The 22,631-nt window shown below is 46.8% G+C and overlaps 11 protein-coding genes across 11 annotated transcripts; 4 read left to right on the top strand and 7 right to left on the bottom strand.

Moving 5' to 3' along the window:
• Window positions 1–149: 149 nt before the first annotated feature.
• Window positions 150–837, bottom strand: N7517_001151 (uncharacterized protein; the record flags this gene model as incomplete). The annotated part of the gene is made up of 2 exons (XM_056718881.1): window positions 150–167; window positions 193–837. 2 exons carry the CDS (start codon window positions 835–837, stop codon window positions 150–152), a joined length of 663 nt encoding a protein of 220 aa, XP_056583016.1.
• An 874-nt stretch (window positions 838–1,711) lies between these two features.
• On the bottom strand, window positions 1,712–3,694 carry N7517_001150 (MDR family MFS transporter; the record flags this gene model as incomplete). The annotated part of the gene is made up of 4 exons (XM_056718880.1): window positions 1,712–2,043; window positions 2,110–2,838; window positions 2,934–3,348; window positions 3,431–3,694. 4 exons carry the CDS (start codon window positions 3,692–3,694, stop codon window positions 1,712–1,714), a joined length of 1,740 nt encoding a protein of 579 aa, XP_056583015.1.
• Window positions 3,695–4,757: 1,063 nt separating this feature from the next.
• Window positions 4,758–6,461, top strand: N7517_001149 (uncharacterized protein; the record flags this gene model as incomplete). Its single annotated transcript, XM_056718879.1, has 1 exon — window positions 4,758–6,461. One exon carries the CDS (start codon window positions 4,758–4,760, stop codon window positions 6,459–6,461), a length of 1,704 nt encoding a protein of 567 aa, XP_056583014.1.
• Window positions 6,462–8,492: 2,031 nt separating this feature from the next.
• Window positions 8,493–9,164, bottom strand: N7517_001148 (uncharacterized protein; the record flags this gene model as incomplete). Its single annotated transcript, XM_056718878.1, has 1 exon — window positions 8,493–9,164. One exon carries the CDS (start codon window positions 9,162–9,164, stop codon window positions 8,493–8,495), a length of 672 nt encoding a protein of 223 aa, XP_056583013.1.
• A 1,764-nt stretch (window positions 9,165–10,928) lies between these two features.
• Window positions 10,929–11,165, bottom strand: N7517_001147 (uncharacterized protein; the record flags this gene model as incomplete). Its single annotated transcript, XM_056718877.1, has 1 exon — window positions 10,929–11,165. The coding sequence occupies one exon, from the start codon at window positions 11,163–11,165 to the stop codon at window positions 10,929–10,931; it is 237 nt and encodes a 78-aa protein (XP_056583012.1).
• A 762-nt stretch (window positions 11,166–11,927) lies between these two features.
• N7517_001146 (uncharacterized protein) lies at window positions 11,928–12,116 on the bottom strand (the record flags this gene model as incomplete). The annotated part of the gene is made up of 1 exon (XM_056718876.1): window positions 11,928–12,116. One exon carries the CDS (start codon window positions 12,114–12,116, stop codon window positions 11,928–11,930), a length of 189 nt encoding a protein of 62 aa, XP_056583011.1.
• A 385-nt stretch (window positions 12,117–12,501) lies between these two features.
• Window positions 12,502–13,782, top strand: N7517_001145 (VOC family protein; the record flags this gene model as incomplete). The annotated part of the gene is made up of 5 exons (XM_056718875.1): window positions 12,502–12,504; window positions 12,552–12,735; window positions 12,788–12,935; window positions 13,002–13,233; window positions 13,303–13,782. The coding sequence occupies 5 exons, from the start codon at window positions 12,502–12,504 to the stop codon at window positions 13,780–13,782; spliced, it is 1,047 nt and encodes a 348-aa protein (XP_056583010.1).
• A 237-nt stretch (window positions 13,783–14,019) lies between these two features.
• N7517_001144 (fumarylacetoacetate hydrolase family protein) lies at window positions 14,020–14,996 on the bottom strand (the record flags this gene model as incomplete). Its single annotated transcript, XM_056718874.1, has 3 exons — window positions 14,020–14,324; window positions 14,382–14,751; window positions 14,817–14,996. 3 exons carry the CDS (start codon window positions 14,994–14,996, stop codon window positions 14,020–14,022), a joined length of 855 nt encoding a protein of 284 aa, XP_056583009.1.
• Window positions 14,997–16,410: 1,414 nt separating this feature from the next.
• N7517_001143 (uncharacterized protein) lies at window positions 16,411–18,405 on the top strand (the record flags this gene model as incomplete). The annotated part of the gene is made up of 1 exon (XM_056718873.1): window positions 16,411–18,405. The coding sequence occupies one exon, from the start codon at window positions 16,411–16,413 to the stop codon at window positions 18,403–18,405; it is 1,995 nt and encodes a 664-aa protein (XP_056583008.1).
• A 1,080-nt stretch (window positions 18,406–19,485) lies between these two features.
• On the top strand, window positions 19,486–20,158 carry N7517_001142 (dynein light chain Tctex-type family protein; the record flags this gene model as incomplete). The annotated part of the gene is made up of 4 exons (XM_056718872.1): window positions 19,486–19,512; window positions 19,625–19,663; window positions 19,720–19,794; window positions 19,874–20,158. 4 exons carry the CDS (start codon window positions 19,486–19,488, stop codon window positions 20,156–20,158), a joined length of 426 nt encoding a protein of 141 aa, XP_056583007.1.
• An 808-nt stretch (window positions 20,159–20,966) lies between these two features.
• On the bottom strand, window positions 20,967–22,531 carry N7517_001141 (WD40 repeat domain-containing protein; the record flags this gene model as incomplete). The annotated part of the gene is made up of 4 exons (XM_056718871.1): window positions 20,967–21,608; window positions 21,665–22,160; window positions 22,255–22,276; window positions 22,351–22,531. 4 exons carry the CDS (start codon window positions 22,529–22,531, stop codon window positions 20,967–20,969), a joined length of 1,341 nt encoding a protein of 446 aa, XP_056583006.1.
• Window positions 22,532–22,631: the final 100 nt, after the last annotated feature.

Here is a 22,631-nt window from a genome sequence, read left to right as displayed (position 1 = left end):
CTGTATTCTTATGACAACCTGCTACTAGTACTCAACAGCCCCTGGATTGAGTTTCGGACCGTCGTATCAACAAGTCGGGTCGACATCCGACCTCCATCAGCATATCGTATAACAAGTTATATATTTGTGGCAACTATTAGGTTCCATGGTCAGCCGTCCATATTGAACTGCGAGCTGGAGGACCTCACTGACTTGGTGTTCCGCTTTATCGGGATCGTATAATTTGTGGTCGAAGTCTCGCAGCTCTGCAATGCAAAGTTCGCGAGCAGACTTTCCGATATCCCGTTGTAAACCACCCGGGTCCATAGCACCCACTTGTGGTGACTCATTTTGCAACAACATGGCCAGACGATCAAGCGTACTCAGACCTTCGCGCTGTTCCACACCTGATCTTCTCGACCCGGGCTCGAACCGTGCTGTATAGTATTCAAGAGCAAAGGCGTCGACTGAAGGAAAACCCAACAACTGCAAAGCATGCTGGCACTGCTGTAAGCGGCCACTCATACTCTGGTCACTGGATGGGACTCGAGAAAAAACTGTGTCCGAGCAGCTTCCCATGTACTGAAGTGGGAAAGGCTCGAGAGCCGCATCAAGGGGGCCCGGGAGCAGTCGCACAGAACTTTGCGTTTGGTCAGCATCTTGAAAAAGCTTCCTGTTGGCGGCATCGAGAATGCCACGAGGCAATGGTAACGAATCTGTGCCGAGAATTGATAGGCTGCGTTCTTCGACTGTCGACGCCAGTTCTGCGTCGGTTTCATCTACTAATGGGCCGAGACATTCCCAATTGATTAGGCTCGTCAAGCGGGGCAGTTGATCATGTCTGGCGGGCCGTGGCATGCTGGACCAGATACGGTTGGACAACCTTAAACAACTGGGAAGGCCCTACTTGAAGGCGATCAGGCAAATCATGCTAATAAGGATTAATTCTCCCACAGCATGTAGAAAAGCGAATATAATGGGTAACTTTGGATGGAAAAGAATTGCTGATATATTGGCTAGGCCCCTTGATTCTCCTATGACAAATGTGATATATTTTATCTCTTCGGCAAGATAACATTCTCTAACACTTGGATATATGTAAATATATACAACGCCCCATACATTTCAATAAACCCTCGTTGTCAAATACGCTGTATATAAAAACACAGTTATATGAATCCAGTAACACCAGTCCTAGATAGCTGACCGCGAGATATTTGAGAAGAGTAGTTGAGATAATTGAGGACATCAACCTCTCGATCGTTTGAATCGGCCGTTCCGAGTTTGATTGCCACGTATGTATTAGAGTGGTAATCCCACATTAATGGTGGATGATGTTATGACCTAGAGGAGCTGGAAGCAGTGTCCGAGGATTTTGAAATTTCCGTCCTATCTCGTCGCGATCCTTGAATAATTGAAGACTTACTTTGGCATTCCACCATGATTCAGCCGTTGTTGGACAAAAGAGGGGCAGTATATTGTGCTTATTTTCATTGCACCGAAAGAAAGGGCTTTGGGGAAATTATATTAATCAATTGATGTTAAGAAGCTAATATCGAAAAAAGAGTGCCCCGAAAAGCATTCTACTACATATTACACACCGGGAAGTCCAGAAAAAAAAAGATGCGAACTCTAGAGCAAAAACCCATCCCCAGATAAAAACACGAGGCACCTCAAACACTGATCTAAATATGCCACACAAAGTAGAAAGACCCAGACAAGAGCAAGATGATTACACAGCAGCACCGATGGGGGCTTTCTCAGAGCCTTCTGTTACTGTGTGGGCGTCGATTTTCTTAAAGTTGTTGAAGGGGCTGAGACAGAAAGCGATTCCCGCCGCAGCGATCGAAATGGCGTAAGCGAGCTTGAGACCGGTCATGTAAGCAGGCAAAATAGCAGTCACCTGCTCAGATGTAAAGACGTCTCGCAGCTCACTCGCACCAGTCGAGACCACTAAGGCTGAGTTGATGCTCGGTGCGGTTGCGGCAAGTTTGATGATAATCTGGTTGACGAAGGCAGCTTGCGCTGCAGCCAAGAAAACTGCACCCCCGACAGTTTGGAAGACTGACAGATGAGGTGTGTTAACAGGATTTTATCGGATAATGACAAAGTAGTAGGCAAACTACTCACAGACAATAACACCCGTCACGGTTGCAATATCATTGGGAACCACTGCACCATGCACCGCATTGATGGGAACCTGGTAGGCCAATCCCCATCCAAATCCGCCGACGATTTGGTATCCAATCCATTTGCCTGTGCTTGTACCAATGTCCAGCGAGTACAACAGCCCCGAACCGATGGTTGCAAGGACACCACCGACAATCATAAGAGGAGCAGTATGACCAGTTTTGGTGATGCTGCCACCAGAGACAATGATAGCTACCGACATCGAGACGATCAAAGGGAGGTTTCGCACACCAGACATAGTAGGGCTGACGTTTTGAACGCTCTGGAAGTAGTAAGGAAGGTAATAGACTATGATAAAGTACGAACCCCCAAAAACAAACGCGTAGATTGAATTCACAAGGATGAGGCGGTTCGACATCAAGCGCGGTGGAAAGGCAGCGCGTTCTCCTTGGAACCATTCCCACACCACAAAGGTAACAATCATGAGAGGGAAGCCGACAAGAAGACCGATCACAGTGCTGGAGTTCCATGCCTTTGTCTGTCCACCAAACTGCAGTGGCAAGATATATGAAGTGATGGTACAGATTAGAAGGATCGTCCCGATAGGATCTATCTGCAGGAGCTTCTCCTTGAATGTAGCCTTGGTTGTCGAAGCTCTGTCGTGTGGATGGAAAAAGAAAATAATGGAAGCTGCTGCGACGCCTCCAACGGGCAAATTGATGTAAAAGCCTAGATGAAAAACGGAAAAGAAAAAGTCAGCGAAGTCCAGCATTGAGTGAAGAACAACTACTTCGGTAGATCGAGTGAGTAGCAGAAGTACTCACACCACCTCCAAGTTATTTTATCGGCGAATGCACCACCAACAAGGGGGCCAACGACCGACGCTATACCGTAAGACATGCCAATAATACCGGTGAAGAGTGGCCGCCTTTTTGGACTGGCAATGAAAGCGATGATAATGAAGACTCCACTCCCAATACCAGCTGCACCGACACCAGAAATTGCACGACCGACAATCAGTGCCACGGAATTTGGAGCCACACCACATATCAAGCTTCCAAGTTCAAAAATGAAAACAGCAAACAGGAACGAGAGTTTCAGCGGGAAGAATTTGTATACTTTTCCCCAGGTTGACTGGAAGCCTCCAGTAGTCATCAAGAATGCCGAGCCATACCAACTGGCATCATCGAGGCTGTGGAACTGATCGGTGATTTTTGGAATAGCCGTCGCTACAATCGTCTATTTATTTCACATTAACATTAGATAGTGGTTGCACTTTGAGGAGGCGCTCCTCTCCTCACTGAGGCACTGTGAGACATACCATGTCGAGGGCAACTAAAAAGATGCTCATACCAAGAGCTCCGACAACGATGAGTAGCTTGAGGCCATGAGGATACTGTGCTTCGTCGTTCAGGTCCAGTTCTTCGGCGTCTACCTTTTTCGGTCGGTAAGAAGTATCTTGGTTATATGGGGCACTGTGATTGTCGCTCTCTGAATCGGCCGCAGAAGGAGTGTTGGTTATTGATGACTGCACACTCGATTCTCCGTTCTGCCGCTTCTTTTCCACGTCGAATGTTGAAATCATTTCCGTTAATAACGGAGTGTTACCGGTCGGTAATTGTAGAGGAATAATGGCCTCGACACGACAGGACAAATTGAACTAAATAATAATAGTTTCACATGGAGACGAGGCTTTTTAGAACTTACTTAGTACTTTTGAAAAGCATGTATTACAAATGTCGGCCGAATTTGAGCCTGTCCCTGGCAGAGCTTCTTCCAGACATTTCCCCGGAAGAACGAGTAAGTAAACAGTCACTGGCCCGTAGCACGTTTCGACCGTACAGTGGGACTCGGGATAGGGCTTTTGTCCGCCGCATGTTGCATTTTGCGGTCGAATGACATTCGCTGAGTCAGCTGTCCCAGTAATTTCCCCGGCGGTCCGATCGCTCTGTTTACCTTTCATCTTTTACGGCCTCCGCAGCCGAAACACCGTGACTGACTGACTTTGTGCATGGACGCGGATATGGACTGCGATATTATTGCCGAATCAGAGGCGAAGCGGAGGAAGATCCGCAAAGGGACTAAGAGTTGCTGGGAGTGCAAAAAGCGCAAGATGAAATGTGTGTATGTAGACCCCAGCTCTCCAGCCGATGCCGAAACCATCTGCATCGCCTGCCAACGGCGAGGGTCCAAATGCGTGAGCCAGGAGTTTGAGTTTGAGAACCCAGGATATCTCGAAAGGAAGGGACGACGCCACACGAGCGGTAAAGATAAAGATCGTGTTGCGAGGGTTGAGGCCTTGGTTGAGCAACTGAGCAGGAAAGTGGACCGTGATAAGGGAGTAGGAGTACCTGCAACTAGCGAAATTCCGACACCTAGTCATAGAATTCCTACTCCAGATCTTGCATCAATAGGCCAAGAATCTTCACGTTTCTTGTCTTTATGCACTCCTTCGGATGTACGTATATGTTTTTTTGGAAGTTCAGTGTACGATGAACGGTCACTTATTTTATCAGGATCATGGCCCAGCTGAAGCTGAGGGGAGATATAAAAAACTATCTCAAAGATTGCACGAGTCATTGCCCTCACGACAAGTTATCGAGATGATAAACAATGCCTGCGGTAGAAAATCCATACTTTTTTATGAGATGCTAAGCGCTCCATATTCTGTCCTCCAGCAGAACGGCCTCAAATCGCCAGGCAGTTTACTCGAAATACCTAGTTCAAGCTCGCATCCGGTGCTGATCGCAAGGCATATGCTTTACATTGCTACTTTCCTGCAGCATCTCCACCCTAATCTTCTTGGGGCGATAAATGGCTTGGCGGAATCACTCCACGCCCTGATGGAACGATTAGCAGGAACTGCTATTAATTTGGTCACAACAAACGACGAGCTTTTTGGTAGCATTGAAGGACTGGAGTGTGTTATGATGGAGAGCATGTACTACCACGATGGTGGGAATCTACGACGAAGCTGGATGGCCAACCGGAGGGCTATGGCTATTGCGCAAATGATGAACATTCACCAAAGTCAAAGCCGAGCAAAATACAAGGTTCTTGTCCACAAAACGAAAGCTCATCCACAGTTCATGTGGTTTCGAATTGTCTCCCGCGACCGTAATTTGTGTCTCATGCTAGGTCTTACGCAAGGCTCCTTTGATCAGAGCATGGGCACTGGTATATCATTCAGAGATGATATCCCTATGGGCCGCCTCGAGCGGATGCACTGTACTCTCGCGTCTCGCTTATTGGAGCGCAACGAGTCTGACCCGTGCGCTAATGACTTTGTCCTAACACAACACCTCGACTTGGAGTTACAGAAAGCGGGTAGAAGCATGCCCAGCAAATGGTGGCTTATGCCAAACCTAGACAGTGTCACGGATGATGACCCACAGGCTCTCTTTTTCGATATGGGACGTCTGTTCAACCAGTTGTATCATTATAACTTGCTTAATCAGCTCCATCTGCCTTATATGCTTCGTTCATCACCTGAACGGAAGTACGAATATTCCAGAATGACCTGCGTGAATGCATCGAGGGAGGTTCTCTTGCGATTTATCATGTTTCGTGGCTACAACAAGAATAAGTTCTGCTGTCGGACAGTTGACTTTTTCGCACTCATGGCCGCCATTACACTACTTCTGGCACATCTCGACAGCCACCGGTTTTCACAGACCACCAACCTCTTAGCTCACCAATATCTTAGTGATCGGGCCATGATAGAGCAGGCGCAGGTGAACATGGAACAAATCAGTCGCGTTAACGGAGATACTCTAAGTGCCCAAAGTGCGGACTTATTGTATAAGTTGCTGGCCATCGATTCCGAAACAGCAGATGGCGTCAGTACGGAGAGCGTCAGCGTTCAGACACCAGAAAGCGCAGTGTTACAGTCAAACGAAAACGACAACGGCGTTGTTCGGGTGCAAATACCTTACTTTGGCATCGTCAGAATTGCCCGTCATGGCGTTGTTTCCAGGGAAATGGTCAACGCACAACCTCCTATAAGTAATGGCCAACCCTACGCTCCGCTGATTGGTATGCATAACGCCGAGAGCTCGGAAGCTGCAGTGCGTGATCTTGGCTCTGGCCGCTTTGATGGAAATGCATTTCCCAGCTCAATGGCCGAAGCGGATTGCACCTCTGTCGATAGTTTTAATGGCCTGCCTGCCCAGCTCACATCGCGATATCAGGATACCGTTTCTGATACCCTCCTGCAGGACTATCAGGATCCTGAGCTAACTGCCGGAGTGGACGACTGGGCATTCCAGGGTGTCGATTTGGCTTTCTTTGACAGCATAATGAGAGGCCTCGATAACGGAAATACTTCAGAAACCTGGGATAATGGGCCTTAATTTTGAAGATATAATAATAGTGTGCTATTGATACTAAGTGGTTCGCGTCCCAACCAGTCAGTTGTATGTTTTTGCTTTTCTTTCTTTTGAATTTTTTGGTTTCTCTTTGACGTCCATTTATATCCACAACGACCTGAAAAGATAGATTGGGTATTTCGTAGAAACGGAATTTCGCAAGACATAGATAAATTACCTAGCCTTACATGAATAACAACAGTCTACATAAAGAAAATTAAGCATCAACTTTGTTACTAGTATTAGGCCATCTTAACTGTCTAACCTACTCCCCCCAGAGGCTTTACATTGACCAGCGTTCGCCCTCCTATTCTCTCACTACCTAATACTGTGTATTCTATAATTCTCTCCAGTATTATATCCTGTACATACGACCATAGGGTGTGGAAAACAGGGCTTCCCGTCCGCTCAGCCGTACTTAAGCCACACGCCGGTGAGTTAGTAGTTGGGTGGGTGACCACCAGCGAATCCTCACTGTTGTATGTTTTTGGTTTTCTTTTTCGCTGGCCACATTGTTGTAAACAGCGGACCCGACTTGAGCCAGGAAAATTGTTTGTCCGGAAATATCGCGGGTGGCTCACTAATCTCAACGTCACGCACCTAGGTGTCGTTCTATCACCTGACACTCTAGTTCTCTATATACTCAAGATACCTCCCTTCATGCCTCGCCTCAGCTACAGCCTCCTACTTCAATCCTAAATTAAGGTGATTGGTATGCCCCCCCCCTTAACATACACGGAGTGTAGTGTTGGGCGCTTGGCAAGGTTATAACTAGGATTTAGTTATACGGGAGCTCTACTACTTTCTAAGTGAATCTCTAGACTTTATAAATGTCTAAATAACGCGTTATCTCGCGTTTTTAAATGTGATATAAATCCAACCAAGTGATTAGAAGAATAAAATATTACCTCGAGATAAGGGCTAGAAACGGTGTCTAAACATAGGGTAATTAAAAAAGTCACGTTTTTCGGAATGTGATTGTTTAGTGCTTATTAGGCCCCATTAGGCCCCCATTAAAAGCCTAGTGGGCTTTCACCCCCGGGCTCACGGCCCATCGGTCAAAACCCAGCCTATTAGTGGGTTGGGGCGGCTTGGGCTTTGGGCTTTACGGGCTTTGCGGAGGTCTCCTTGCAGCAACCACATTTTATGCTGACGTGGAAAATTGGGTAAATTTCATGTTCAGCCAAGGTACGCGCTTGCCTGGCGGTTTGGTTGCCATCGACTGTATCAGAGAAATGCTTTTACCAGGTAAGGAAACTTGGCATGCTCGTATATCATCTCTTAGCAGCGCGCTCTCCGAAAGTAGCGGGGATTCAAGTCCTCCCTCTTGGGGTGAAGAGGATCAATTTGTATGTAAACTAAATATATAAGTGTCTCGTACTACGAGGTACTGGGGCTTCGATTTAACGAGAATTAGCTAAACTGTACTTTTTCACTTTTCAACCCAACCTTGGGGCATGAATAACGCAAGATCTCATGGAAATTTACAATGGACGAAATTGTGACTGACATCCGAAATTTATAAAAAAAGATCTGGATTCAATTGGCACTCTTCCTGATTATCAACGGCGTGGAGCTGGGTCTATGATGGTCCAGTGGGCTTGTGATCTGGCGGATAAAGATGGTGTTGCGGCCTATGTGGATGCCAGCAAGGAGGGCGAAAGTTAGTCGTAGTCCACACTGCAGAAGCTAAAGCGATAGTGCTGGTTGAGGAATATAATTCCAGGGGACCTAGCAACTATGTATAAGCTACAATACGAATCAGCAAGATGAAATCTTTTCCCCCTTTTCTCTGACCATACATCTCGAAGCATAGAAGAATAGTCCGCAGATCATGTTCGATCCCTCGAAGCCATCTTGCGACGAGCCATCGACAACCACACCCGAGCCGGGCTGATTGAAATCAACAAAGGTATGTTTGTTCAAAAAAAAGATATCATAATGCCAGCAAAACTACATTAAAAAGAAGAGTAACTGTAGTGACCCATATACCAGGATAAGTCTTGGATGAGATCCCTACCTCAGAATGACCTCAATATCAAATCGCATGTTCAACCGCTGAAGGTGTTGACCATCGTGGAAAGTAACAATCCTTGCGATTCTCTTTATACCTTGGCCCCACGCACACAAAACAAAGGCGGCAACGGTCTTACCTATTGGAGTACCCAGCAGAGCATCATACTCAGGTCCAGGCGTCCAGGTCTCCAAGTTATTGTTAGGGTATTGAAGCCCTTGAGATCTATACAGTTCATCGCGAACAAGTTGCACTGTGTCAGTTTCGGAAATGTCAGTCACAAATACATATCTCAGGGTTTCAAGGGGGAATTCCATCTCATAGGCAGCCTTAGTAAATTCCGATATGTGTGGAGCAGTACTTCGCCTAGATCGGCGGATCCAGTCAAGGAACACTACCCCTTGTCCAGTGCGTCCTTCCCAGCCCACCGGTGGGCCTCGTAGACCCTCGATATGTATGTAATTAAGGTCGTCCGATAGATCAATAGGGTACATAAAACGGTCCCACGTTGGATCCAACCATCCATATTCGTGGGCGACGGCATAGTCCCGATGTGGAGGCTTATATGTTACAGCAAATGTGGATATCGGGTATGGGCATCCTGGTTCATGGTCGCGGTCGATCCATTTTCGTAGCCTTCGGCCTTTTTCTTCCCATGGAGAGTACCAAGACATTGTTAGTAGGGATTGGAGAGCGGGTTAGATGGGAGAAGAGAAAAGGTCTGAATTAATACTCAGCAGCTTACGAATTTGATAGAGTTGAAAACGATGTTTTCTGGTGCCTGGCTTTATATTTATGGGATCCCAAATTGAAAGCTTAGCAATACCATTGTTTTAATGAATTCTATGTAAAGGACGACTATAAAGACAAAGTGAACAATGAGTCTTAGTCTAAGAGGAAAAGGGTCACTGGGCAAGGACAAGCAATAAACGTGGAGACAAAGGAAAAACCTCCGACAACTGAGAGAGATGTAAATAAAACATAGCACTCGTATTTACTAGAGCGATGTATATTGAATCTCATTCTAGCTGTAGTAAGATGCACCTCCGGAGGAAGGCTGTTTTGGAGGCGTCGGATGTATTTATTTTATAAGGGAATACATGATGGTAACTAATACGTTATCGACGTAAGAAGCAATACGCGTCCAATTGACAAGGGTGGTCCGGAAATACTCTTAAAATAGACCAGTGTATCTTGGTGCTGGGGCCACACTGTCAATCAAAGAGTGCAGGTGGTCGCACCAGTTTCGCGACGCACTATAATCATAAAACGTTGCACTGTCTTGCAAGCAAATTGGCGATCCAGGAAACTAGAATTTTCCATAAAATAGCAAACAACTCAAGCCCCAGAGCTGAGTGGGCCTCGATAATCTGTCAAATCACTCTCTTCTGCCGCTTCCCGACATGGGAACCTCCTCGGTGCCATACATTGCAAATAGTGACCTACATTATATTACTTACTAAACTACTTATGAACCTACTTATCACAATACTCAGCCTGTCTAACCAGAGCTCTTTGCTTTACGCTCTGTGATAGATCATACCCCTTGGTAGAGGCAAACCCCCAATGATGAAACTAGACTCGGCAGTAGCATTATCCACCTTGGGATAGATTACCTACATCCCTTCAACGAAGTAATTCAGTCTAGATTTTATAGTGGGAGATCGGTATCCATGTTCACCGGGAGTAATTCTGTACTTTAAAGGTTCTCCAATACCTGCGCTGAAGCAGAAAGACAAGGATTATGTACGGGTGACTAAGTGTGCCACCCGCGACTCAATTATTATTGGTTAATATTGCTAGCAGTAATTTAGTCATCCACCCTCACTTCCTGAGTATACAGTCAGAATTGTACAACTTGCCTACCATTTAATTGATAATTTACAAGTATATGCTCCATCTTTAAATCAATTAGTGTTGAACTAGTTTACTTTTCTTTTTCAAAAAACAGATAATAAGTAGTATAAAAGCTATAGAAAAAAGTAGTAAAAAAAAACCAGGGAAAAGGCCATGATTTCTAAAGTACTCGGCCCCCAGGTTATTAGGCGGGAGCGAAGGGCCGAGTACCCCGACTTCTAAATCTCCTAGTAGTCACATAACCGCTCTCTATAGTAGCCTTCTATAGTCCCTCTCTCCAATTCCCCCCTCTTTATAGTTTCATACTTTCTATAATATATAGGTATCATACTTTATGATATCATATACTAGATCGTAGATTCTAACAGATACGATCGCTTTCTTTATAAATGAAAGGAGATAAATTGAAATTAGCATATATGCTTCGAGAAGGCGGCGACAAAAGCGGACGGTAGTATAGGCCAATAATAATAATTAAGTCACGGGTGGCACACTTAGTCGCCCGTAAGTATGTCAAATTGGTGGCTTTTTGAGATACCCACTTGTCTGCCTAGGGACTCGCTTTCTGTTCTGCCCACAAATCACCCCTCATTCCCCGACATCTCATCAGCCATCATCTCCTCATAATCTTTCTTCCAGTCCTCATACGTCCGATACAAATAGTTCTGTGCCGCCGGATGGTTGCGATAATATGTTTCATGGTTGATCTCACAGACGCCGTCCTCCTTCCCCTTGTGGTCGACACAGAAATACCGATCACATAGAAGACATTGCTGGTTTGGGGGATTGTCTTTAAGGTGTGGCTTCTTCAATCGCATTCTGTTATGGACGTGGCAGGGTCCAACATGAATTTGGTTCTGGGGAGTTTGTTAGCCTACTGAATTAAAATATACGTTGGTGCGAGGTAGAGACCCGGGCCATTTTGTAGTTTTCGATGGAGGTTGTGTTGAAGGGGTCTGAAGGCAGGGCTCGGAGGAGCGAGTAATAGAAGATAGAAAAGGGTAAAAAAGAGAAGAGAGGAGGGAGGTTGGCTTGATATGTAATTGAGGAGGGGTACAGTAATACTAGCTGTTTAGGTAGACTCAGAATAGATACTGCTGCACTGCATGAGCTCTGACTCGACGCGTGCTGCAAATATTGGCACTGGGCACTAGTTCGTAAGGAATTGATTCTTCCTGACGGATATAAAAAATAGCTCATTTGTTACTGCCCCAAAACGACCACATACAGCAGGGCGGGGGTTTGACCAACCTGAAGTTCTCTGGGAAGAAGAGGTCGTTGGCTTGCTGAGGGGTGCATCCCTGTTTCCATAGAGGGAATTCGGGAGGCGTCTTCTCCGTGGGGAGTGAAATATCCCAGTTCAGTGCTACCCAGGTTTTATCGTAGAATGATCTACAGAGGAAATAAAGCATGACTTAGTGATGCACCTGTTCCATATGAATACCCAAAGGCTCCAGGAAACTCTTCCTAGTAAAGCCAGTTTTTCCATCAGCACCAACCGAATTTACGCATGCCTGGTATCTCATTTAGCAAAGGCAGACAAAATATTCCAGACGATCCTTACAAGTGCCAATGTCAGACTAAATCTGGTCATAGATGCCAATATCCTGTAGCATCCGAATGCCATCCTCGTCTAGCGCAATCCCTCGCGGATCAGTGGGGACAATGTGCGGAGTGGACATATGCCCGAGATACGCAGACAACATTGCCCCAGTTGGGTCACAGCCACAGATGACCACATCGGTAGTCAAATACTCGTCATTGACCATTTTACTGCTTTGTTGTGTATCCAAACACAAAGTAGTAACTATTTCAGTCCTACAGGTAAACATTGTAAAAGAACTCGGCTGGGTTAACAGTTTTGTTGTTCTGTTATACATTAATAGTGTGACGTCCGTTCAAATGAGTTACATCTCATATGTGGATGTTATCCGTATTTCCGGATAAACCCACTTGTGGAGGCTGGGGAATGTCCCGGGAAAGGTGTGGGGATGCGGAGACATCTGGGGGAACTTGGCTTTGAGGGGTCATGTGGGACAGAGTCACGCGTCAGATTAGGCATGTAAACCAGAAAGAGAATATAAAATGTCAATTTGTAGTTATAAACTTCCCAGACCAGGCTAAGGCCAGACAGATTGGACGCAAATAATAAACATGGTATGTCTTATTCACTTTTAGATTTCACCACTAACCCAGTGCACTAGACAATCCAAGCAAACCACGGTGCCTCTATCGCGGACATTATCGCGATCGGACCTGATTCTGAAGGTGTAGAGGCATGGCGTGAGAGATGCGGAATCAAGACGGACTCTCAGATCCGTCTAGTTAAGCTGGCACATATGCGCTACCAACACCCCGATCTAGACGAGATCACTATCTTCCTCGAAGGTATTCCACTTGTTCCTGTTTGACTTGGATATCCCCATTAAATCCTCTATAGATTTTGGCATGATTATTGCGAAGAAGACTGATGATGAAATCTGGTATCGGGGCTATGGAGTGGACCCCTATGTTTACTATGCGAAGAAAGGACCGAAGAAGTTCCTCGGCGGTGCCTTTGAAGTTGAATCTTACCAAGATCTCGAGAAGTGAGTCATATCAAAAATACATCGAAGATAAAAGAAAATCAATGGTTTAACGCTAATCCTCTTTAGGGCAACAAAGCTACCGACAGCCGGCGAGATACAGGAGCTCACAGATGCCCCAGGTGGAGGCTACATAGTGACTGTGGAAGACCCCGAAGGATTTGCGATAAACTTATTCTGCGGGCAAACGCTAGCTACCCCTAGGTCATATCAAGAAAAGCTCGAGATCAACTATGAGATTGAGAAACCAAGAGCGCGTAGGTTCCAGCGGTTCCAACCCGGTCCTGCCGGAGTTCATAAGGTAAGCCGTATCGTTCCCCGGGGCCGTCCTTCTCGCCGTTCTATTTGAAGACACTAATAAGTCCTCCAGCTCGGCCACTACGGCGTCTGCACTACACAGTTCGAAGCCCTCGTCGACTTCTACACGAAGAATTTCAATATCGTCCCAACAGATTTTCTCTACGTCGAGGTAGAAGGAATCAAAAAGAACGTCGCACTATTTGCCCACATTGACCGCGGCGATCAGCACGTTGACCACCATTCATTCTTTATAAGCTCAAACCTAACTACCCACGTACACCACTGCTCATTCGAAGTCCATGACTTCGATACACAAAAGCTGGGCCACCAATGGCTCGCAAAGAAAAATTACAAGTCTGTCTGGGGAGTTGGTCGGCATATTCTTGGTAGCCAGATCTTCGACTACTGGTGGGATACTACAGGGAACATGATTGAGCATTATGCTGATGGGGATTTGGTGAATGACCAAACTCCGATAGGGTATGGACCTGCGGGTGATGAGTCTTTGGCTGTCTGGGGGCCAGAAGTGCCATCTTGGTTCTTGCACTGATATATTTTTGGAATTATGTTATTACTTCGAATGTTTTGCATCTTTCGAATTTCTGTATGCTGTATTCAATATCTGCTGTGAGTTTAAAACAATAAGAGTTCCGAGCCGCCTTCCTTGGGTTCTCTCTGCAACACACAATTTCGTTGACTACCTAAAGCTTTTACAATATATCAATGAAGCAAACACAGGAAGATGGGTTGAGCATGTGTATGTAAAGGTAACTCTATAATGCATGATTTACCGACTCTCATAACGGACTTTGTTAACAAGTGTGCCGATCTGATCAATTTTCACAGAAATCTCATCGCCATCCTTGAGAACCACTCTTGGCTCCCGGAAGTATCCAATGCCCGCAGGTGTTCCAGTCAGAAACAGTGTCCCAGCCTCCAGTGTGGTACCCTGCGAGAGATATGAGATCTGTTGCTTGATGCTGAAAATCATATCCTTAGTCTGTCCATCTTGAACGATAGTGCCGTTATGGATGGCCTTGATTGACAGGGCTTGGGGGTCTACAATTACAGAAGGTGCTACCAGGACGGGACCTATTGTTGCCACTGACATTAGCAAAAACCTATGTGAAGAGCCACGTCAATGCTTACCAATAGGACAGCTTCCGTCGAGCCCCTTAGAGAAAGACCACTGCGCTGTGGCAAACTGTAGAGTGCGAGCAGAGACATCATTGGATGCAGCATAACCCAAAACATAGTCAAGAGCTTCCTCTTCGGGGATATCTCTACCAGTCTTTGCAATTACCAGACACAACTCGGCCTCGTAGTCACTGGTTTCATCCTGTGCACACTTGGGGATGTTGATAGTGGCCGGATAAGGGCCAGCAAGGGCAGTGCGGGGCTTAGTGAAAAGAATTGGCGCTTTGGGGAGTGGCATATTGGCTTCCTGTGCGTGGTCCATGTAGTTGAGCCCTAGACAACGGATGTAGCTGCATTGCTCTTGTGTGATAGGCGCAAGCAGCTGTAATTAATGTAAGTATAAGCGAAGGATCAAGTACATTATGAAGGAGTACCTGCCTGTTTCACATGCAAGATGTCTTCGGTAACACGCCCATCAAAGATAGTACCCTCAATGACCTTGACGGCGATATCCACTCCGTCGACACTATCGCGTCCAACATCGCGGGTCGTATCGATCAATTGGCCGAGGTGAACTTGGCTGTCCTCGACAGCGATGAAACGAACAAGGTGCGTCCAGGAAGGCATTTTGGGTGATAGGGATACTCAATTAAAAAAGAACAGTGATTTAAGTAGGTCCGATCGATGTAGAATTCATATTTAAGGCATGGCTTCGGGGTATATGGGGTGTGGGGTTGCAAAGCATAATCTTTGGCGCGTGTGGGACACTTCTTTGTGTACTTCTTAATGTCAAATGTCCCGCATTATCACCGTAAATCCGAGGTGGGATAGATTGGAACCGGTGGGTGGTCTTGGCACGGCTATAAATTTTCACCACGGGACAGTGGATGTTGGAATTGAGGGCAACATGGCAAATATCTGGCACTACAACAGTGGTATTCTTTGTGGTTAAGTTTCACTAATAAAAGAATAGTTAGCCGCTTATGTTTTCTTTTGATGTCTTTTGGTCTTTACAAATCTGCCAATAGAGACCGCCTTAATGGGGTCCCAATCACGGGACCCCACAGTGGGTCCGCTTCTGTGAGCTCCGCATCTACGACAGGCTGCGTCCCATCCAGGGCGTCAGCGTCCCACTCCATCTAGGAAGCATTGATCTGACTCATCCGTACAGCTACGAGGGAATTTGTTATCTTACACATATGATACTATTGAGCCCCGGTGGCCAGTACCTAGGCGAAGTTCTTACAGATTCGAACCAGGAAGCGATGACAGCTAAGACGAAGGAATCACTCTCGGCAATGCATCTTCTAGGAGTCCTACATCGGGATGAAGCCGTCCGGAACCTATTCTACAAATTTGAGAGTCAGAATGTGGTCGTCTTGGATTTTGAATGGGCCGAGATTCTCGAACCGCGTCCTGCTCCTAGGCTCTTATTGCCCAATTGAAACCGCCGGCACGCTTCCAATCCGCGTGTGGACAAGAAGGTTGTCGAGACTGCGTTCATGCAGGAGCTCAACGCAGCGCTATAACATGTGCAGGCAGCGCTATAACATGTGCAGTGTGTTGATCCTTAATTCAGGATATATGATACAAAGTTACAACCTGATGCTCCACACTAGCGGGTCTAGTGTTGAAGTTTGTCTTTATGTTTTCTGCCTCCTTTTTTTATATCTGACATTTTACATACACCCATAAATAGCATTAGACTGATGAAATAATGAATTGCCCTCTTTGGGGCTGAAATTACTCAAACGCAGATTTCTACAAACTAACTTCTCAAGATATGTATACCTTCTGAGATTGATGATTGCTTAAACTCTAAATTATATACATACGACAACCGGCTGCAAGTTGTCTCTACACAAGACTATCTCTCGACCATATATAGAACTTGTGTATCCGGGGAAACTTTCTAGCCTCGGGATGACATCATTATAGTCGGGAGCGACGGGCCTACCGAGCCGCCATGTGGCAGAATTCTCCACATTCGAGCTTTATAGCCTGTTTGTTCGTGACATAGCCGTGACCGGACTCCATGAAAATGGCCCAGGGTGCTGATCAGAAACCGACCCTCGCCGAAAGAGTGAAGTCCTTCAGAAATATCGACGACCAAACATGGCCGCTTATAATCTTGGCGGAATTGGACAACCCGAGCAGGGACGAGCTCGTGCAGCGATTGCGCCCCGATGAGCGAGTCGCTGCACACTCTTCGATGCGAGGGAAGCCTCCAACACAACCAACCCCCTCGACTAGGGGGAACAATGTTCAAACATTCACACCATCCATATCCCTGCTTGCATCCATGGCTCGACAAGGCTCACATCGGGATAGCCAAGCCAACTTGTATGCTCTTGCGATCCTTGCGTACCAGTCAGGCCACTCCAAATTCTTAGTTGCAGATGAGCTTTCCAAAAGACAATTGACCGGAAAGCTCCGCCCAGGCGAAGAATCAACGCTGTCGGCGATTTTAATCTCACTGAACGAAAAGCCATCCACTCCAGACGGTATTTCCGTTTGGGCGCGGCGAGAGAACTGCACGGGTCAGCACATTTCCCAGATGTTTGCAAAATTTGAACACAAATGGAAATCCATGCCAGTCACAGATGATGCAAAGCCCCACCGTCGTGGCTATCTATCCGAAAGATCGATATGGGAAAGGCCGGGACTCGAGATCCATGACCCTGATCGCCCGGTACTTTCGACTGATGTAAAAACCACGCTTGGATGGGAATCCCATTTGGAGGCTATGGTTGCAGCTCTTTCTAGGCTCCCAGTTGAAGTGGCAACCGACATCGTCTCCCGCATAGGAGATGCACAATGTCTTCAACATACGTTGTGGAAGGACTTTCCTTGTGAAGAGCATCTCGTCATATTCCTCCTATTTCACGCAACCCCTGACCAAATCTGCCAGACTACCTCATTTATCTGTGAGGCTGTCAGAAAGGAAAGCGTAATGTTCAAGTCAAGTGAAACCGACGGAAGCGAGCTTGGCGAGCCAAGGGAGCCAAATATGACATTTGAGCTAATACCATGGGATCAACATGGGATCAGATCCCGCCGAGACTTGGTGGTCTTTTGGTTGTCTTATTATCAACCCCATGCCTTGCAATTCTGCGAGAGATCCCCATTTTTGCATTTGTTGCTTGAGCCTATCTCAGATGTTTCAGCGCCATCTTTTGTGGAGGTCTCATCTAACAACAAGTCAGTTGGGATCGCATCACGAACAACGCTAGATATACTGATCAAAGCGGGGATGAAAAGCGAGCCCACGTCGGACAGGTCTCACGATTCTTATCCGATTATTGAAGAGGAGAACCTATGCCATCCAGATCAGCCATTCTGCTATAGCTTTCCTGAGTGGCAAACAGCATCACTCTATCGAAATGATTGGCTGCCCGCATTCTATCTCACAAATCATCTTATCAAAGATCAAGATCGGGAGATTCGAGCCGAGATCAAAACCTTTGACGGTGGGCTGGATGAATACCACGAGACAGGAGACAAGAACTGTGGATTCATTCCATGGAAGACCGGGAAAGCTGGCGAGCTAGACGGTACTGTCCAGGACATCTGGGAGATTGCTCAGAAAGTCGACTCTGAGTCATTTGAAGGATACGATTGCGAGTTTATTTGCATTGACCAGAAGTCTGCAGTTGATATGAAGGTCATCTATGTGATATCAGATGACTTTGGCCTCAAAACAGGGCGCCGCAAGTGGGCTCAACTCAAGGATTTGCCTAATCCCCGAATGCATGGAATAACATTTGCTCGAATTCATGCTCGGGATGCGCATGTTCAATCTTGTGAAATGCCCCTCTTCACGAAAAGGGCGTATGAATACAAATTGCAGCACTTTATACGTCCGGACTTACGACCGCATGGTCGACTTAGATGGGGGTGTGACTATGTTGATGGAAATGGTAATCCTGTTCAGCTGAAGGATGATGTTAACCCAGAAGAGGAAGAGGACAGTCCTGTTGAGACAGACGAAGAAGATGATGATGGCCCGGTCCACCCGGCGTTCCTTTTCGGTTAGCTCTTGGCATTTGATACATGTGCCTTCATCCAACTTCCCACATTCTAACGTCATAGCCCACAATGACTAGAACAATTTTGTACTGATTGAATTGATATGTCGTATATCGAACAATTTTTAATCGATTTATTATAGGCCCTCTTCTCTGGCATCTGGCTATATTTTTCCAGTACGGGGGAGCATATGGGAAGAGGCAGACCACTATGATCATGTCTTAGCTAGAACCTAGGGCTTAGCAGTCCCGAATGGCTAGCCAAGAACATTGGTCAAAATCTTCCTAACAACTGTCAGGGAAAGCTGCCCACGAGTCTGTCATCGGTTTTCATTTACCTAGCTTGTGAAACTCAAATGCCTTTCATATTTCGTACGCAATGAGCTTTTTAAAACAGTCACACACATAGCTTCTGTAGATCAGACATTTCCACCCGTGTGCCTAGAAGAAAAAAGAACAGCAAAAATATAACATCGGATTAACTGACATATAAAGTTTATATCGAAGTCGTACGTCGTGGCCGAGGGCGTTGGTATCCAGTACTTGGGTGGCGCTGTGTTCATCTCCTACCTACCTTCGAGCTGCAATCATAAGAAGGAGATTAGTGAGAGATTCAGCACTCTTCGATATATTTCTATATATCAGATTCAAAGACAACTAGGTCCATCCATCACACAACAACATCTATACTCCCACACCGCCATGGCAGAATCAAGCTTGCGCCAAACCCCTTTAGGTCAAGCGCCCCAATGATTGCCAAACATCCAAACAATCCACGTAGATTGCAAGGGCAGCCCTACAAGCATCCCACAATCATAATCCTATCTGTTAGCCAGATCCAATCAAGGTATGTGGCTACATTCCGCCTGTTCCAAAGAGGCTGTCCGCGCCCAAATTTGCCATCAATTGCACCCCTTCTCCCCGCATTGCTCCGGGGGTCGCGCATACCCCGTGCTATTTGGGACATGATGTCAGCCCAATGGAGTTTACACGCGTTAGAGCTTAAGTCAATCCACTCGTATACTAACAAAATCCTTTGTATAGCATCCTCAAACTCTCCCCAAACCACCGCGTTCAACTTATTCACAATGTCTGTCGAAGGCGCCTCTGCATCGGTATGTTGATCGCAAGTGACGCCGCGGCTGCGCCATATCGATGCGCAATTATGCCGTGAAAAGAATCTGCGCTACCATCGCATTGTCACAAACAATACTGATAATTCTGCAGCCCATCCCCATCGAGGATCTACAGAAGATCACCGTTCAGGTACGCCACTTCCAAAATGCCCCGTGGATTAACCCCGCGCTAACGTTTCACCTCAGGCCTGCGAGAATGCCCTCGAGAAAAGCCAGGGCTACGAGCACGACAATGTCGGCACCTGGAACTCTCAGATTATCGTAAGTGCCAACACCCAACCAACAACTACTACCCCTACTGCGCATGATATAACACCGATGCTAACCATGTCCCGGACAGAACTCCGTCCTCAAGGCCCTGATCACCGCCACCGCACCCACCGAAGCCTCCAAGCCCCCTCCCTACCGCTTCACCGTGAACAGCACAATCGTGCAGCAGGGCGTGATTGACCCCTCTGTCGCTGCGGATGGCGCACTCAGCAACGCCGGCAAGCGTGGTATGCACTCTGCCTCTGGGGCTTTCTGGGATGTCAACCGCGACGGCATGTGGACTTTCAAGTACCCCGGTGCTGAGGAGCGGGGGTTGGATGTCGTTGTTTGTGTGACATGGTTTGCCGTCGTATAAGGACGGGGCTCATTCTTGGTTGGCCTGTTCTGTCATGAACATATCCATGGATGGCATAAAAGTCCATAAGCGGAGGTGGTGGCTTTGTCTATGAGATGTTCCTTGGACTTTTTATCGGATTTGCGTCACAAGCTTCATCTTTTTTTCATGTACTTGAACATTTGTTTTTAGTGCTCTGGGTATTTTCAGATCTGTTCTTTTCCTTTTTCGTGTGATTTGATTTCAGTTCGATCTGAGCGTGGTGTTGTATTTTCTTTTAGTTTATCGAGACTTGCCTGCGTTGTTCGAGAAATTGAATAGCCTTCTAATCGTGTATTCGACATGTTACCCTGGCAGGAATATATTGAGGAATCATCTGCAGATTTCAAGTCATTTCCCACTTTTTCTCCACCTAAAAAACCGAGAGGAGAGAGAAATATATATTTAAAATGACATTTGTGAAAAATATCCGAGAGAACTACCAAAACGACACCACGAGGCTGCATAAACGACCAACTATTTTTATGTAGCTTAGGTAGAGGAAGAAAACTTGGAATAAATGTTTGATGTTGTTATGGTATCTTGAATATGCAGTATCCTCTGTGGGATGAAAATAGGACGAGCAAAAAATCAATATAATCGAAGTACAAAGGTCTCCATTGACCAACCAGGAACACGCCGAATCACCAGAGAAAACATGAAAAACACCCATTACTTGCGCCATGCCATATGTAGATTACCCAGAATATAATTAACGCCAATAGGGACCCATTAATTCATGAAAATAAAACGCCGATTAGCTGAGGCAACTCAACTTTGCATCCCACCCCTAGCGAGGCTCGGAGTAGTCATTCAAAGCGACACAGACGGCACCGCGATGGTGGCCGCTATACTGGCGGATAATGTTACCAGTGCTAAGCTCCCACAGACGAGCGTAGTGATCGCTGGAGACAGTCACGAGGTAAGCGGAGTCTGCAGAGAAGGCGCAGTCCCAGACCCATCGCTGGTGATTAGCGAGGGTGGTCTCCAGGAACAGTGTGTGGTTGACTGGATCCATAGGAGGCCCGTCTGGGGATGAGGTGAATGTCTGCTGTGGTGTCTCTTGGCGAGGAGGGTTGTCGGTAATACGGAGAAGATCACGGTCTTGGATAGGTGCGTCGAAAATGCGGAGCAGATCCCGAGACGGGGCGGGAACCTCGACAGGGACTATCGGAGCTTCAACCGGTGTTTCAACTGGAGGGTTCAATGCCTCTTTCTCCTTCCATTGCTTCAATGCCAGTTTGGCAGGCGGGAATTCGGCGTCTAGGTTCCAAACCTTCGCAGTATGATCTGCAGAGCAGGTCGCAAGGTGCTTGACATCGGGAGAGAGGAGCACACGAGTGAGGTAGTCCTTGTGAGCTTGGAAGGTACAGACGGGGATGATGCGTGTGGTTTCGTCGGTTTGTACCATGCGCCACAAGTAGACATTGCCCTGTTTAGATATTAGTAGAGAAGCATACAATTCTCCGTAAATCCAAGATCACGCACCTTCTTGTTTCCAGCGCAAAGCAATGATCCATCACTGGCAACGCTGACACTGAGGACCGCGGTGTCCTCCTCCGGAATCAATTGATGAGTACAGACGCTCTCGCCCAAGTCCCAGACACGGACCATACCGGAATGGTCACCACTGATGAGCTCACCCTGGTTGGGATGAATGACCACATCATTGACCGCAGCCCGGTGGACATAATTCCGCTGCAAGCTACCGGTACGTGTATCCCAGACCTTCACAGTTCCGTCCTCAGAACTGGTAACCATCCATTTCCCTTCGCAGTGAAATGCCACACCGGTGATGTTGTTCGTGTGACCTTCAAAGGTAATCACGGGATTAGGATTGGTTGATTTGATATCAAAGAGCTTGACATTGTTGTGGCCTGCGGCAGCCAAGAACCTCTTATCCGGGGTAATGCAGAGACGATTGACTTGCGAGTCTGGATGCTGGATTGTACGCGAACAGATACCCGAGAGCGCTTCCCAAAAGCTAACAGAGAAAGGGTCAGCCAGAGTCTGGTACAAATTGCCACTCTGCAGGTGCTGGAAAAACGCTGCCGGCGGCTAGTTGAGCCTCAACTTACCGAATGGTATGGTCATACCCCGCTAAAATATGCAACCAAGGTAATTAGCTCAATGCCTGTCAGAATGCGGGGAGCTCATTGTGATGCTCCACGTACCGGTACATAGAATGACACTCATATTCGCCAGGGCTGAGGCCAAGGAAGTGTAGTGGGAGAAATGACCGGTCTTTGTAATATCCTCGTTTTGGGAACCACTGGAGTCCCTTGAGGCGTTAGGGGAGCTGGCAAGTCGAGACGGCCCAGGCCGAACGTCGGATGGAGTCCCGTTTTCTGCCATTACAACCACGTGATTCTAGGCCCACGTGAGGAGAGCGGTGTCTCTCTGACGATAAGTCGATAAGGTGAGGGCGGTGGGAAGATAAGATAGATCAAGGTAC

Source organism: Penicillium concentricum (genome assembly GCF_028827145.1).
Source record: "Penicillium concentricum strain IBT 3081 chromosome Unknown utg000001l_segment0_segment0, whole genome shotgun sequence".
In the NCBI taxonomy this organism is placed as follows: Eukaryota; Fungi; Ascomycota; class Eurotiomycetes; order Eurotiales; family Aspergillaceae; genus Penicillium; species Penicillium concentricum.
This window is presented reverse-complemented; position numbering and strand designations above follow the sequence as displayed.